We start from the raw sequence: 14,040 nt of genomic DNA on the forward strand, positions 1-14,040 counted from the left end.
CCTACCGCCTGGAGGTCACTCCAGGTTATGCCAGACTTAAGCACACACTTGATCCAACAAGTACAGACTCTGTCTCCCTGCGGAGCCTGTTCTACATTTCTCCCTTTCTTTCTAGAGCTAACGAAGAATAAATCACACTTCTAAAAAGAAATACTAAATTCTAGTATGAAGGCAAAGGCACAACTACATTATTTCCCCACATTCTCAAACTGGAAGAACGCTAACCACATTTTCTATAAGATATATATAGGGAGAAATGTATATATGGAGAAATATATATATGGAGAAATGAGTTGCAAACAGTTAATAAGATTGTCAATAAGCTAGGGTCCTGACCACAAAAAAAAAAAAAGTGTAATAGATGAGAAAGAGATTGTGCTTTCTGCGTAGGAAGTCTCCACACGTTTGGGGAAACTAGTTACCACATAACATCTCTGTGGTGGGCAGGCACTAGCAAACTGTAACTCCAGAGGGAATCCCAAAATGTTGAAGGTCCCCAAGGCAGAGGCCAGTGAAGAAAGGGAAGAGTGATAAAAGAGAGAAGAAAAAACTAACACATTTGCCATCCATCCAGCAGGGACAAGAGGGGAGATCTTCATAATCCCAGATACCATTTTTCTCCTTGAATTGTACACCCTGTGTGGAAGACCACGAAAGTGGGCAGAGGATGTGAAAGAATTCTCCCACACATCACTACGGTCTGTCCCCTTTACTCTGACCTCTGCTCAGCCCCCTACCGGTGGCCCCAGATACACCCTGTGAATACTAAGGTATTTATACTCCCAAGGGTGATGACTCACATTTCATTTGCATACCCATAGTACCCTGCACAGAATACAATTCTTTCAAGTTTAAAAGGTTTTTCTTTTTAACTCGACATTTCTAACTACAAGAAGCCTTCTCACAGATTTCCTTGTACAACTTGAGGCAGGAAGTACCTCTCAGGGATAAAGAGCCACCGTCGGTGAATTAGGAGCTGCAGTCACTGGAGTACGGAGTTTGGCACTACAGAAAGCATACTCTGGTTTCTCTTCAGATCGTATAAATCTTTCGCCTTTTACTAAAGATTTCCGTGGAGAGGAACAATTCTGAGTGTTACTCAATTTTTTGAGGCCTTGCTTTTTGCAAGGCTAATATCACTGGTATAAAAGAAAGGCAATTTCAAAGTAGAATTCTGCATTATGGCTCCTATTTCTTCCTAAATGTATCTATTGGTTCTTTAAGTAGGTATAGGAAAGGCATTGGTTAGTTATGCAAACTATCAGGAAGATTAATGTTTACTAGTGCATAGTGTGGTTAACATTGGGCTAACAAGTTAGAAACTTTTTTTTCTCCCCAGGCTGGTTGTCTGACAAAGCTCAGAACCCAGCTCTGCACAAAAGCACATATGCCCCTTCTACAGCATCTAGTACTACAAGCTCCTAAAAGGGCCACAATCCAGACATAGGACAGGTGGCTCTGCACTGCTTTCTGTGGCTTGTAGATGACAGAATGTGGTCTGAGATTTGCTCTCAGGAAACCTGGGCTCAAAACTATGATGGACAACTCACCCACCTCAAACTTAACAGCCGCAGCTATCCTGAAAGTGACTCCAGTCGGTTCCACACAAAGACACCGCCCTCCATCTCCCGCGGGCACGGTGATCTCACTCTCACCCTGCAGCTGCTTCTAATTTCTTTTTAAAGAGACGCATCGCCTGTCATGTCGTGAACTTGAAAGGTAATAACCTTGTGAAGAATGTTGACAGGCACCGCTTTCAGGGAATGTAAGAGAAGGAAGTGTTTCCCCTCCTCCCCACCTCCACGTCTCCCCCGAGTTCAGCTCCACGCTACTGTTCACCCTGCTCTAGCCCAGAATAATCTCTGCTCCTTCTCCTCTCAGAATCCTACCAGTTAGACCACTTCTATAGAATACATGGTATAAATTAACTCACCCACCTCTGAGCGGTGGTTCTTAACATTTAATGTGCCCCAATGGGGACCCACAGCCCAGAGCAGCCTCACGTGAATCCTCCCCACAGGTGCTTACTGGAGTGCTTCCCTAAGGGCCGAGCCCAGAGGCTGCCTGAGCTTTCGGGAACGGTTTCAGTGGAGGGTTTTGTACATGCCACTCATACATGTTTGCACATGTGGCAGACTTCATATCCAGACTCCGCCCACAATGTACCACTTGGCAGCGAAGCTGTGGGACGGGAGGACATTTAATGCTACCTACCTCCAACTGCCAGAACCAACCAAGAATAGAATCAAAGAACGAAATTTTTGTTGAACAAACAGGCTTGGTCAGTTCAAAACACGTCCCTTCTGCTCAAGGCTCAGCTCCAATCCGCCTCCTCCAGAGATCTTTCCCTGGTTACTCCAAGGAGACACGTCCCCCCAGCCGTGTTTGGCTGTGCCAACCAGGGACACACGTGCAAAGCAAGACGCTGTTAACGGTAACGAACGCCAGGACCAATTTTCAGGTGGGACGCACAGACAGAGCCGGTTGTCCTGGCTGTAGACAGCTGGAGTCTGTTCAGCTTGGCTGAGGCCTCCGCCCTCTGTTAAACGCTCAGAGTATATATAAGCTTCCTGTGGAGAGAAACCATGCTTCTCACTTCCGTTTACACCCCACACCTATCACAGCCTCGGCCCCAAAGCAGCTGGTAAGTCCACAGTTACTAGTAGACCGGCTGGTTGTGGCTAAGAAATTTTTCACCATTCCAGGCCTATACCTGTTATTACCAGCTCAAGATTTAACTAAGTATTCATGGAAAACACTCTCTCTCTGCCCCCCCACCCCGCCCTCTCTCTCTCTCATACCCACAAACACACGTACTTGAACTTAGTGTCACAGAGCTAAACCCTTGGTTTGAACTTCACCTTGTCTTCTGGCTCCCCTGAGGATCTTTATGATGAAGCAAATAATATTTTCATGAATGAGTAGACACAAAAGAAAGAGGAGGACAAAGCAGGGCACTTGGTGGCTAAGAATGAATAACCAATTGTGAGGTTTATCCATTTGTGTCGTAGATCCTATTTCCCGTCAGGCAGAGAGCTACACTTCCCATACCTACCCTCCCGGGGAAATCGCTGCCTGCCCTCACTTTCTCCTGCTGCGGGTCTTTTACGCATGAAGAGGGAGATCCAGCAGGGATGAAAGCACACAAGAGACGGTACTGACAGGTGAAGAGCAGGAGCTCTTTGCTAACAAAAGGGATGGGGCCCACCGGGTACTGGCGGACCCTCCCTCCCTCACTGGTCTGAGGGGTTCCTGCCTCCGCCACGCGAAGACTCTATGGCCCACAGTCTCTTTGCCGGAAGGGCTGGCACGGGGCCCAGCAGTCCGCCTGGGCACCACCTGTGTGAAGGGGCCAGGCTGCATAACACCCAATCTTCTGTTCATAAGGACAGGCTGCAAGGTCACAGGCACAGCCAAACCGCTTCCTAATCGGCTCCCAGCAGGTGGGGAAGACTGCAAAGACACAGTGGGGAAGGCTGGGCTGGCGGAAGGCTGGCAGCGTCTTTGAGGGGCTGCGGCCAGGGGGAGGAGGGGAGGCCTGGAGTCTGCAGACGCGCCAGAGTAGACACGGGGAACAAAGCAGACGTCGTCTAGGGGCCAGTGTTCCTTCACGGTAAGCCTCCCACCAGGCAGGCAGCTTTACCGCAATCCACAAACACGGCTGAGCACCTACTACGTGCTGGGGAGGGGAGGCAGTGACTAAAGACCCCCTTACATTGAGAACAGGTAGCTGATACCCAGGAGAGGTCCAGGGAGCGCCCTGGGAAAGGGACTCGGAGAAGGGAGAGACGGGCATGGACAGGCGGAGGAGCAGGGGCAGGGCTCAGAGGAGCTTCCCTGCAGGCTGGTCCCTGGGCAGCCAGGAAGTGCCTACCATTCTGGGGCGTGTCACATGTAGCAAACGTCAAGGCATCTGTGGGGAATGGCAGACAGTGCTGTCACAGTGGCACCAAGTAACCACAAGGAGCTGAGGCTGCTGAAACCAGGGAGGGCTGGTGGACCACGGGGCCCGAATGTCAGCTACAGGGCCTGGCCTGTCTAACCATGAGGAATGGGGCATCACAAATGGGTTTCCAACAACATGACGAGATGTACTTTCCACGGCATTAACTCCAGGGACGTACAAACCTTGAGGGGAGAGAGGAACGGGCAAGGCGGGGGATCTCTCCTGAAAGAGACCACAGAGGAGACGGCAGTGGCCTGAGGCCCCTCGGTAACTGCCCACGCCTCCCCAGTCAGGTTCAGGCTGCACGCCTGGCACCCGATGGCCGCTGTCTATCTTGTGTCACCCTCTCCTCTCACTCCGCCTCCCAGCCAGGCTGCATGACTCTCCCTCTGGTGTCATTCTCCCCACCCAGCTTTCCCCACCGTCTCCCAGTACCTACGGGTGTTAACGCACCTGCATTTCCACACGCCCCACAAGTGGCTGCATCACCTACCTCACTATCTCACCATCACCTCCTCCCGACTTCAGAGCCCAGGGAGGACAGACTGCGCTGGGAACATCACCTCCTCCCAGCACCCAGCACACTGCCTGGAAGCTTCTTACATTAGGAGCTCGGTGAATATTTATTTGTTAAATGAATCAAAACAGAACTTGGGGGTTTGTTTTTTGGGGGTCTTTTGGGCCTTGCTAAAGGACCAAAACAGAAAGGAGGGTGGGGAGAGAGAAAGAAAGAGAAATATTGATCAGTTACCTCTTATATGGGCCCTAACCAGGGACCGGACCCACAACCTAGGTATGTGCCCTGACTGGGACTCGAACCCATGACCTTTCAGTGCACGGAACAATGTCTCAACCAACCAAGCCACACCAGCCAGGGCCAGGACTTGACTTTTGAAAGCATGTAAATACAGAGTAATTTATAAACTAAGCTAAATCATAAAATCTTTATGGGAAAATTTTGAGTAGCTAAACAAATGCATCTTTACTTCACATTCAAAGACACAGTGATCGGACTCCCTTCCTGATCTCATCTTTCCTTTCTGACCCCCCATCAGGCAGTGTGAAGTCCCCCCATTCCACTCCTGAGAGCCCTGGCTTCCTTACAAGCGCGCTCCATCCCAGAGACCTGCCAGTGGCAGAGGCGTCCTCGGGAAAGAAACGGGGAGCTGATTCCCCGTGGAACTCTTCATAAAACGTTAGACTGTTGAGAGCTCCTCTCGGCAGCAATATCTCAGCAAAAATTTAAACTACATTTTAAAATAATATTGAAGTGTTTCTCTGTAGAACATTATGTCCTTGCCAGGGGAAGGGAAACAGCAAATCCTAGCTCTAAAACGAGGAAGTCATCAATCGTGGAAGGAAAAGTAACCACAACAACATGGACTGGGCATCCAGACCAAGCACGTACGTATGCGCTGGGCGTTTTATACCCATCATCACTTTCCCCACAACCTCGAGGTCCCATATACCAGAAAATAAAACTATGGCTCAGAAAAAAACCTAAAGTAAATAGTTTCTCCAAATACAGCAAACTGCGTTTTGAACTTCAACCCATCCAACTCCAAACCTATGCTCTACCCATGGGGCCAACAGCTTGAATCGGAAATAAAAATACATGGGAAAAAACTGCACAACAATGCAAGCTGACAGAGTTTCACTTGTATCAGTCTGACTCGGACCCTGTCTGAAAACAAGGCTACGACACTGAACAAGGAGTGTAGCGAGGAGACTAGCAAGGAAAGAGAGGTGAGGACCACCAAACGCCGAGGCAGGGGGCGGCCAGAACTGCAGGAACGCTGGGCTGAGCCCACCCCTGGCCCCACCCAGGCTCCCGACACACACCTGCTCTGGGGGACCACGGGGCACCTGCCGAGGGAGGCACTTCCGAGCTGGGAGGAGTGGACGTTGCAAAACAGGATGCAGATGCCACAGCATCTGGGATCCAGCCCATCCTAGACAGATAACTGCACCCACAGCAGCCCCCTGCACATCGGGCATCTCGGCGAGCGCAATCAGCTTTACTCCGAAGACGTGACAAGGCCCCAAGGCATTCATGGTCTGGGCGACCAACCTCTGAACTCTAACACCATCAACGCTGGGATGACTGTCATCAGGCCCAGCTCCCTTTCACTGTCCCAAAGGAAGCCTCACCTGGGGTCCCCCTCTCCCTTGCCAATCGCGGAGCCCCCTGGAAGAGCATCTCCTCTGCAGACGCCCCTGCCAAACCCTACCCACGCTGTGGAGCTCAGGGGAAGGTCGGCCTCCTCCCCAGAAGCAGCTGGCGACTGCTTGTGCCCACGGTGGTCTCTGCCCGCTCTGACCACAAACACTGGCCCACTCAGCCCTTAGCGACCTGCCTACCAGGGTGCCCTCAGGGTGGATGTGTTTTACTCCAGTGTAGCCACCTGGCCGGTGCCAATCACTCCGTCCTATAGCTACACTCAGTGAAATACCCACCTTTGCTGTTCCAGGCACCGAAGACACGGGAGTGATTAAATCCCAGCCTGCCCTGTGGGTGCCAGCATCCAGGGTAGGATGCATAACACATAATAAAACTGTACAAATACAGTTACCCTCAGAGGGCACAAGTACGATCCAAAGCATTACTATCGCATCACCCTGATTATTTCCTTCGTATCATTTAGCTCAGTCTGCGGCTGTTAGGAGTGTTTCTCTTCCTACTGGTGGTCTGTCCCCACCAGCAGACACCAGGGCAGGAAACTTGTCTGTCTGGGTCACTACTGTGCCTCAGCACTCGGTACGGACGCGGGCGCAGAAGCAGGCTCACTGACAGCTCTGTTTGTGGAAGGAGTAGGGAGAGGCAGGAACTCTGAGTACTCAGCCCAACCCGGAGGCCCAGGCTGTCGGGGGGACAGCCGGGCGTGGCTGTGGAGAGTGAGGAAGGCCCGCCCGAAAGGGCGAGGCACCACCACCCAGAGGGGGAAGCAAGATGTGCGAAGGTAAGAAATGGCAGTCAGCGTGACAAAGCGGGGTACAACACCCCTAAATATTATTGCAGACCAGCTGTTGTCAAAGAGGGTGACTGCCCTGAGGGAGCCTGCAGCCGTGCCTGGGGACCGTTGGGATCGCCGTGACTTGGGGCAGCAGGTGCTACTGGCATCCACTGGGCAGGGTCCGGGGAGACCATGGGGACCCTACAACACACGGAGCAGCCCCCCTACAATGGAGAACTATCGGGTCTCCTGAGGTCTAGCAGCCCAGCTGTCGCCCAAGGTTCAGGGGACACGGTGTGCAGGGAACATAAAAGCTTCCTTCTAAACTTCATCATTTCTACTCACACCGTTTTTCTTCTTTCGGTTAAAACTTGGACCCATTTGGTGGCAGTGTTTACTTGCCACCGTCCCTAACCTCCAAGAAGGGAAGTATTCAGTGAGGATGCCAGGACCTGTCAGGCCTCTGTTTCAGCCGAAACCAGACTTCCGGCAGACTTCGCTGGTCTTCCCCGGGGACCCAGCACAAGGCCCGCCCACAAGGACTCACCGTTCTCCCTCTAAACTCTGGGACCCCAGACTCCCCACCCCATGTGCTAGGCAATGACAAGCAGAAAGATGAGGACAACAAAAGGTGCTCGGCAACACCAGAGACACGGACAGACAGACAGATACACAGAAGGATGGACACACAGATTTTTCAGGATGGCCAAAGACTGATTCTTCGGAGCTCCAAGGGTGTGTGGGTGCACTTGGCCCACTTTTCGACCAAAGGGGAGTTGGCCGGAACGCTGGCACCGCCTCACCTGTGCTCTGTTTATGGTGGGGGAGGGGGACTGTTGTGGAGAGTGCTTGGGAGAAGCCATCTCCCCATGACTTTAGACCCTTGGCAGGGTGTCAAGCAGCTGGACCTGATGAGTGACAGGAGCGGGGAAGTCAGTGAAGACAAAGTCCCCTTTGTCTAGAAGCAGCAAACGCAGCAGGGCTGAGCCTGTCCTTGACAATGAAATCTGCGGTAGGTCCAAAACGTGTCGGGGCCTGACCCCTGTGCACCTTCTCATACTGCTTCACAGCTGCTTCGCCGCAGCTAAAAGGCTCAGTGTGTTTGTGCCTCCGGCCAGCTATTCAGTATTCTCTGAAAGGCCTGAATTGCGACTCTAAAAGAAAATAAGTCACAATTTTTTCTGTTGTACGAGACCCAGTGGTGGCATGTTTCTAAAAAGTAGATCCCAGGCACTCACAAGGACTACCTCCAAGACATATCAGCTTCCACGGGGACATAAGCTTCCCCGGTTTCCTCATCCCTCAAGTGGGCACACTGCCACCCACCTTACAAGTCCCACGAGTAATCCTGAAATGGGCTTATTTAAATAAGAAACACTTACAAATTATTTAGTGAATGACAATTCAATTTCTACCCAGAGTTCCCTGGCCCTACCCGGCGGGGAGAGCAACAAAAGCCAGGGACACCTCCCCATGCCAGGCAAGCATGGATCTCACAACTAATACAGTGACTCCGTACTGTATTACAGTGACAGGGCCAGGGTTGGGAAGGATGGCCAGGTTGCCCTAGAGAATTGAAATAGAAATTGAAGTAAATCTTTTACAGTTCTAAGCAAGATCTGCAATTCTCAAAGTAGAAAAATATTAGCACAGGCAGTGTCCAGCTGGCAAATGAAGTGTCTTCCAAACATTCATTTTGTAACCCGAGTGTTTAGAACTTGTAACGCAAGCATCATTCTATGTCCCAGCAAGCCCAGAAAAGCTGGTTGAACTTACAACACATCCAGCATACCATACCCTTAGAGGGAAAGCAATAAAAGGCAATGTTCTACTACCATTTTTAAAAAGATACCAAAATGCTTAGAAAAACAAACACACAGCTGCCACTAGCCTTGCCATGAGCCGGGCCTGGACCCCTGCGATCCGGGGCGTTACCACTGTGGGGTCCTGGGAAACTGAAAGGGGAGAACGAGAAGAACCCCAGCTCCAGTGGGCTCTGCTGGGAGGAAGGAGGAGTTGAGCATCTCGAATCTGGAAGGGAAGGGCCTGGTACCTACCAAGGACATGCACTAATAAACAGGAGTGCTGTCACCTCTAGAAGGGCACAGCCCTTCTAGAAAAATAGCACTGCCTGTGCTAATATTTTTCTACTTTGAGAATTGCAGATCTTGCTTAGAACAGAGAGCTGCAGCCGGAGATAAATGAGCCGGCCCACAGCCACCGAAGCACCAGGGAGGAGAGGAAAGGGGGTTCCCAGCATGCTCTGCAGCTCTGTGGACACTAGGAGGCAGGAAGGGAGAATCTCCTATAGTTGGCAACAGTTGGTGTAGGGATGTCCAGGGCCACATTTAACTCTAATAAATGTACTAGGTCAGGAAGAAAGTTCCTGAGTTTTAAGAGAGTGAATTTTGTATCAACTGACAAGCTTACATAATCAGGTTTCCGGTGTCTTGGGGAGAGAACAGGGGAAGGAAGGGGGGGGGGAGGGATGCGTCATCGGCATGGCACCCCCACCCCTTCCACAGCAGGAGAGAGCCTTAGTTCCCAATAGCCGAGGAATACCACACCTGGGTCCACGCCAATACAAAAGTGATGCAACAGACTGAAACCAGTCTGAAATTGAGAAGGTTCATCACTTATCCACTTCGTACCTTCTTTAATCCTCCAAACAAAGTGCCAATCACCAGGTCAAATTCTTGGTCCAATTGCTCTTCGTGTTCTGACAAGAAAAACAGAGTCTATTAGTCACAAATCTAAATAAAACTGGGTTGGCTTAATCGCAGAGGCACTAAAAGAAACTGGAATGTGTCCTGGAAAAGCCGCTGTGGACTGGGCCGCAGGCATGGAAACGTGTCCCGGTCCTTGCTCTTCCTCTCCAGGTTTCTGTGAGCGAAGTTCCTGGACGTAGGTGGTGGGGCAGCTGGAAATGTCCCCTCCCACTTGTAATCAGGCTCACAAGGGGAGAGGTGTCAAGTGAGAAAGCTTCCAGCCCAAGGGCCCAGAGGAGGGGCCAGTGCAAATGCCCCTCTTGTGCAGGCGGTAAAATTTCTTTAAACAGACCATTCCACACAATGGTGGTGATCACAGCCTCATGATATGATACAATGCTAACGAGAGTATCAGATGGAATCATACAATAGTAACAAGTATGTTTATAAGCAAACAACACAATTGGTTTAAAACAAAAGGTATACTAAAACCTTCATTCAAATACTTCTTGAGGGTGTACAATAACCAGGCCTAGTGTGAGGTCCTAGGAATGAAACAGATCAAGACTGGCATGCCCTTTGCCCCCCTGGGGCTTACTGTGGACTAGGTAAGAGAGATGAACGAATAGCAAAAAAATGACAATCGTGCTGATGAGTGCCATAATACAGGAAGTCAGGGAGCTACGGAGGCTGAGTTTGGGGCATCTGTGTGACATGCGGTCAGAAGCTGGGTGGGTGCCTCAGTGCTCAAGGGTGCCTGAAGTTGAAGATAAAGACTCAGGGGTCCTCAGGGTAGGGGTAACGAGGAAGCCTCCAGAATGGCTGACGCCACCCCAAAAGGCACAGAGTGCAGAGTAAGAACAGGGAAAACCACTGCTTATTGGGCCAACAGAAGTACAAAAACCACAGAAGATCGAAAAGGAGCTACCCAGAAAGATCACAGGAAAACCAGAAGGGAGTGTGTTACTAAACTTAGTCATGAAATGATGCGGATCTACTGTAGGGCCAAGGGGCAGATTCACACACACTAGATACAAACAGGAGCCCCACCTCACCCCAAGGCAACACTGCCCCAGGGAGGCTACCAAGCCCTGGGGCCAGGGCACTGCAGGGCCCAGCTCGGCCACACTCTCCGTGGCATTCCACGTGGTCCGGCAGGTGCTGGAGATGTGTGGTTGCAGCAGGGCCCAGTCCTTTCTGTTACAGTCGCATGCACACCACACTGTGTGTGTGCACGCACTCATGCATGTGTTGTGCACAGACTCAAGTCCAAGGGAACAGCCTGCAAACAGCAAGCTACTGCAATCCAGCACAAAAGTAACAGGAACTTCCTAATCCATCGACACAAATTGGGTGGAAAACCTCCCTGCTTCTGGCCTCTTTGGTTTTAGCTTCACTTTCATACACAGAGCAACCTCCAGAGGCATCAGAATTATGCAGACTTGAAACAAGGCAGAAACTTGAGTTCTTTTTTCTTATAAAAAAGACTACATTCAGAAGCAGTGAAGTTCACTTGCTAAGCGCCGACGTCCTGAAGCTGGAGCACATCTCCCTCTAGTGGGGAAAAGGAGTCCTACGCAGATGGAGACTTACCACAACATCCTGTCCAACCGAAATCCTGTCTCACACGCATTCATGATTTAAAGTTTCTAAACCACATTTAAGTTTCTAAACCACATAACGTTTCTAAGCCACATTTTTAAAAGGTTTTAAAACATGAAATAAATGTTACTATATTTCCTTTATCTAAACATACCCCAAACATTATTTCAACATGAAATCCACATTAGACAATTATGAATGAGTTACCTTACATGCCTTTTCCTCACTAACTAATTCCTCAAAGTCCAAGGTGCACGTTATCCTGACAGCACGCCTCAACCTGAGGCGGCCGCCTTTCCAGGGCTCATCAGCCACGCGCCTGACGGCCACAGCGACGGACAGCACAGCTCTACCGGCTGCGGCCCCGGGCGGCTGTGTGCGCGGCCCAACACAAAATCGTAAACTTACTTAAAACCTGTTTTGTTTTGTTTTGTTTTGTTTTGTTTTTGCTCATCAGTTTTCCTCAGTGTTTGTGTCTTTAGTGTGTGGCCCAAGACAACTCTTTTTCTCCCAGTGTGGCATCTCCCAGAGATGCCAAAAGTCTGGGCATCCTTGCTAGACCAAAATTCCCCCTCACGTGTTGGAGAATGTTTACAAATCACCTTTGTCTGATTTCTTAACACAAACAAATGCCATATAACATGTACGTTAAGTTACAGCTCAAATCCATTCATGACCCTTCTGGAAATCAGTGTCTTCAGACAGCTGTAAGCTGGCTGAGAACGCGTCGCTACAGAATTTGGTGGGCACAGGAGCGTGGAAGCCGAGACCCGGGGCAGGGGCACCTCCCTGAGGGCCGCCGCCTTCTCTGATCCCACGTTCCAGGTGGGGGTCCCACGTTCTCACCTCTGGGCAGGACCAGTGCTCATGACTCACAGACACGCCCGAGCCGGAGGACGCTGCAGAGGGAGAGGAGCCTTCTCTGCCGGAGAACCTCTCTCCCCACCCCACAGCCCGAGATTCCGTGCCGCACAAAAGTGCCTGGGAGCATAGAAACGAAACAATTTCTGCTGATGAGCCCTCATTACTGAATCAGCTGTTGATTCTCCTCTCTCCACCCACCACCCAATAAAAGGATACATCAAAACCCCATTCTACCTACTGGGTAAGAGAATTTGCATTTTAATCACTGCCAGTGGGCTCTGGTGGTAAACCATTTACTTAAGAGCTCTAACTAACCTAACCCTTTCACCCTCAACACTGTGATAGGAAATCAGTCGTGGGGGAGGAGGGATAATCAGAGGGCAGTAATCAGCGAGAGGACACCCTACACACTCGCGTGCCCTCCGGTGATACCAGCCCCTCCCAGGGAGCAGCGACCCAATCATGGCTTCACACGTCCTGCTGCTTCTATGCATCTGAACAATTCTAATCAGCTCCTACTGGTTCTTTATTTTCTAGGGAGCCTTCGGGTATAGAAGACCGTGGCAGTAATGAGAATGAAGAAAGGGAGCAGAAAAGATGGGCTTCCAAAGACGAGATAACTTAATGGTGAGCAACTCTCAAATATTCCTATAAAACATCGCACGGAAAAGGGAGGATAAGGCACTGGTTCTTCCACAACATTTGTGAGGTGTGGGGGCTCCTTCTCTCCTCCTCTCTCCCGACTGCCACTCAGAGAACGAAAAGGTGATAGGAAACCACATAGGAAAATAGGATGCAAGGCAATGAAGAACATATATGGTCTCAAACCTCCCTAGTAGGGCCGCTCCTCTGCTATTCCCGGAAGGAATTTGGGGTCTGTCATGGCAGACCACCAGGCATGCCGTTGGCATGGGAGTCCTGAGGGCTCCTGGGAGAGGCAGAAGACGCCTCAGACTGAGACGGTCCAGCAAAGAAGTAGCCATAAGCTCTGGGCACGTACTTTGTACTTGATCCAATGTGGAGCACTGGCTGGGCGAGCAGGGAGTGAGGGGTTGCGGAGTCTAACCCCAGGGTTGCCTTTGAATGCCCCACTGCCCAGGCCCTGGCCCTGGCCCAGGTCATTGTGGGCGGTTTATTAAAAGCATTAAGCAAGCAGACTCCCTGGAAGCCGACACTCCCCTCCCTTGAGGACCATGTCGACACAGGAGGACAATGCCAGTGTGAGCCTGGAGGAAGGGGTGGGCTGGGAGCCTTGGAACCCCAGTGGGAAGGCGACTATAAATAATGCTACCATTTCCTCTGACCCTCCCATGGCAACAGGGTAACAAGGGGCAAATGCAACACCAAGGGCCAGGGCACTCGGGGCCGCAGCGGAGCCACAACACCCACTACTAACTCGGGCCCTTGCACAGTCTGTCCAGTCCTGGAGTCTGTCCAGTCCTGGGCTCCAGCTGGGACAACGCACTTGGGTCCTTCCACAAAGGATGGGTAAACTGAAGGGCCCAGGGTGGCCCAAGCCAAGGTAAGCCAACTCTCCCAGTTCCCAGGTCAAGGTCACCTACTCAGGGACAAACAAGTAAGTAAGTAGCCTTTGTTTCCCCACCCTGAACTGAGTTCCCCAGAGGTACTGGCCACTTTGCAACCAAATTCCTCTAATCACAAAAGCAGATAGGAAAAATTGCATCCTGGTTAACAAAGTCCACTCCCTACGAGAGGTTAGTGTCTTGCATGAACAACATAAAATAATTAACGTATAAATGAGGGGCTACATCCTTTCTCATAAACTGAGATCTGGGATAAATGATAAGAACAGGTGTGCATAGGCATAAACAAAAGGTAGAAGGTGGACACGATCAAGGAGAGCTGTAGCCCACTCTCAGAACACTCGCCATATTTAAAAAAAAGCTGGAGGTGGCAAAAATAATTTGCTCCATATGGGCTTAAATATCGGGGCTCCCAGGAGTCA

General features: G+C 50.7%; 1 protein-coding gene and 1 non-coding gene across 4 annotated transcripts in view; one reads left to right on the top strand and one right to left on the bottom strand.

Moving 5' to 3' along the window:
* The window catches only part of HHAT (hedgehog acyltransferase), a 230,201-nt gene that overhangs the window by 201,909 nt on the left and 14,252 nt on the right, over positions 1-14,040 (bottom strand). For all 3 annotated transcript variants that reach the window (XM_045838575.1, XM_045838573.1, XM_045838576.1), the window contains exon 3: positions 9,552-9,619. In XM_045838575.1, the coding sequence (XP_045694531.1) occupies positions 9,552-9,619 (68 nt within the window). The remainder of the gene's footprint in view (positions 1-9,551; positions 9,620-14,040) is intronic.
* Positions 1,017-1,132, top strand: LOC123818577. The gene has a single exon (XR_006785648.1). It is a non-coding gene; the product is annotated as a U5 spliceosomal RNA (small nuclear RNA).

Source organism: Phyllostomus hastatus, unplaced genomic scaffold, assembly GCF_019186645.2.
Source record: "Phyllostomus hastatus isolate PE091 unplaced genomic scaffold, TTU_PhHast_1.1 phas_contig_283, whole genome shotgun sequence".
In the NCBI taxonomy this organism is placed as follows: domain Eukaryota; kingdom Metazoa; phylum Chordata; class Mammalia; order Chiroptera; family Phyllostomidae; genus Phyllostomus; species Phyllostomus hastatus.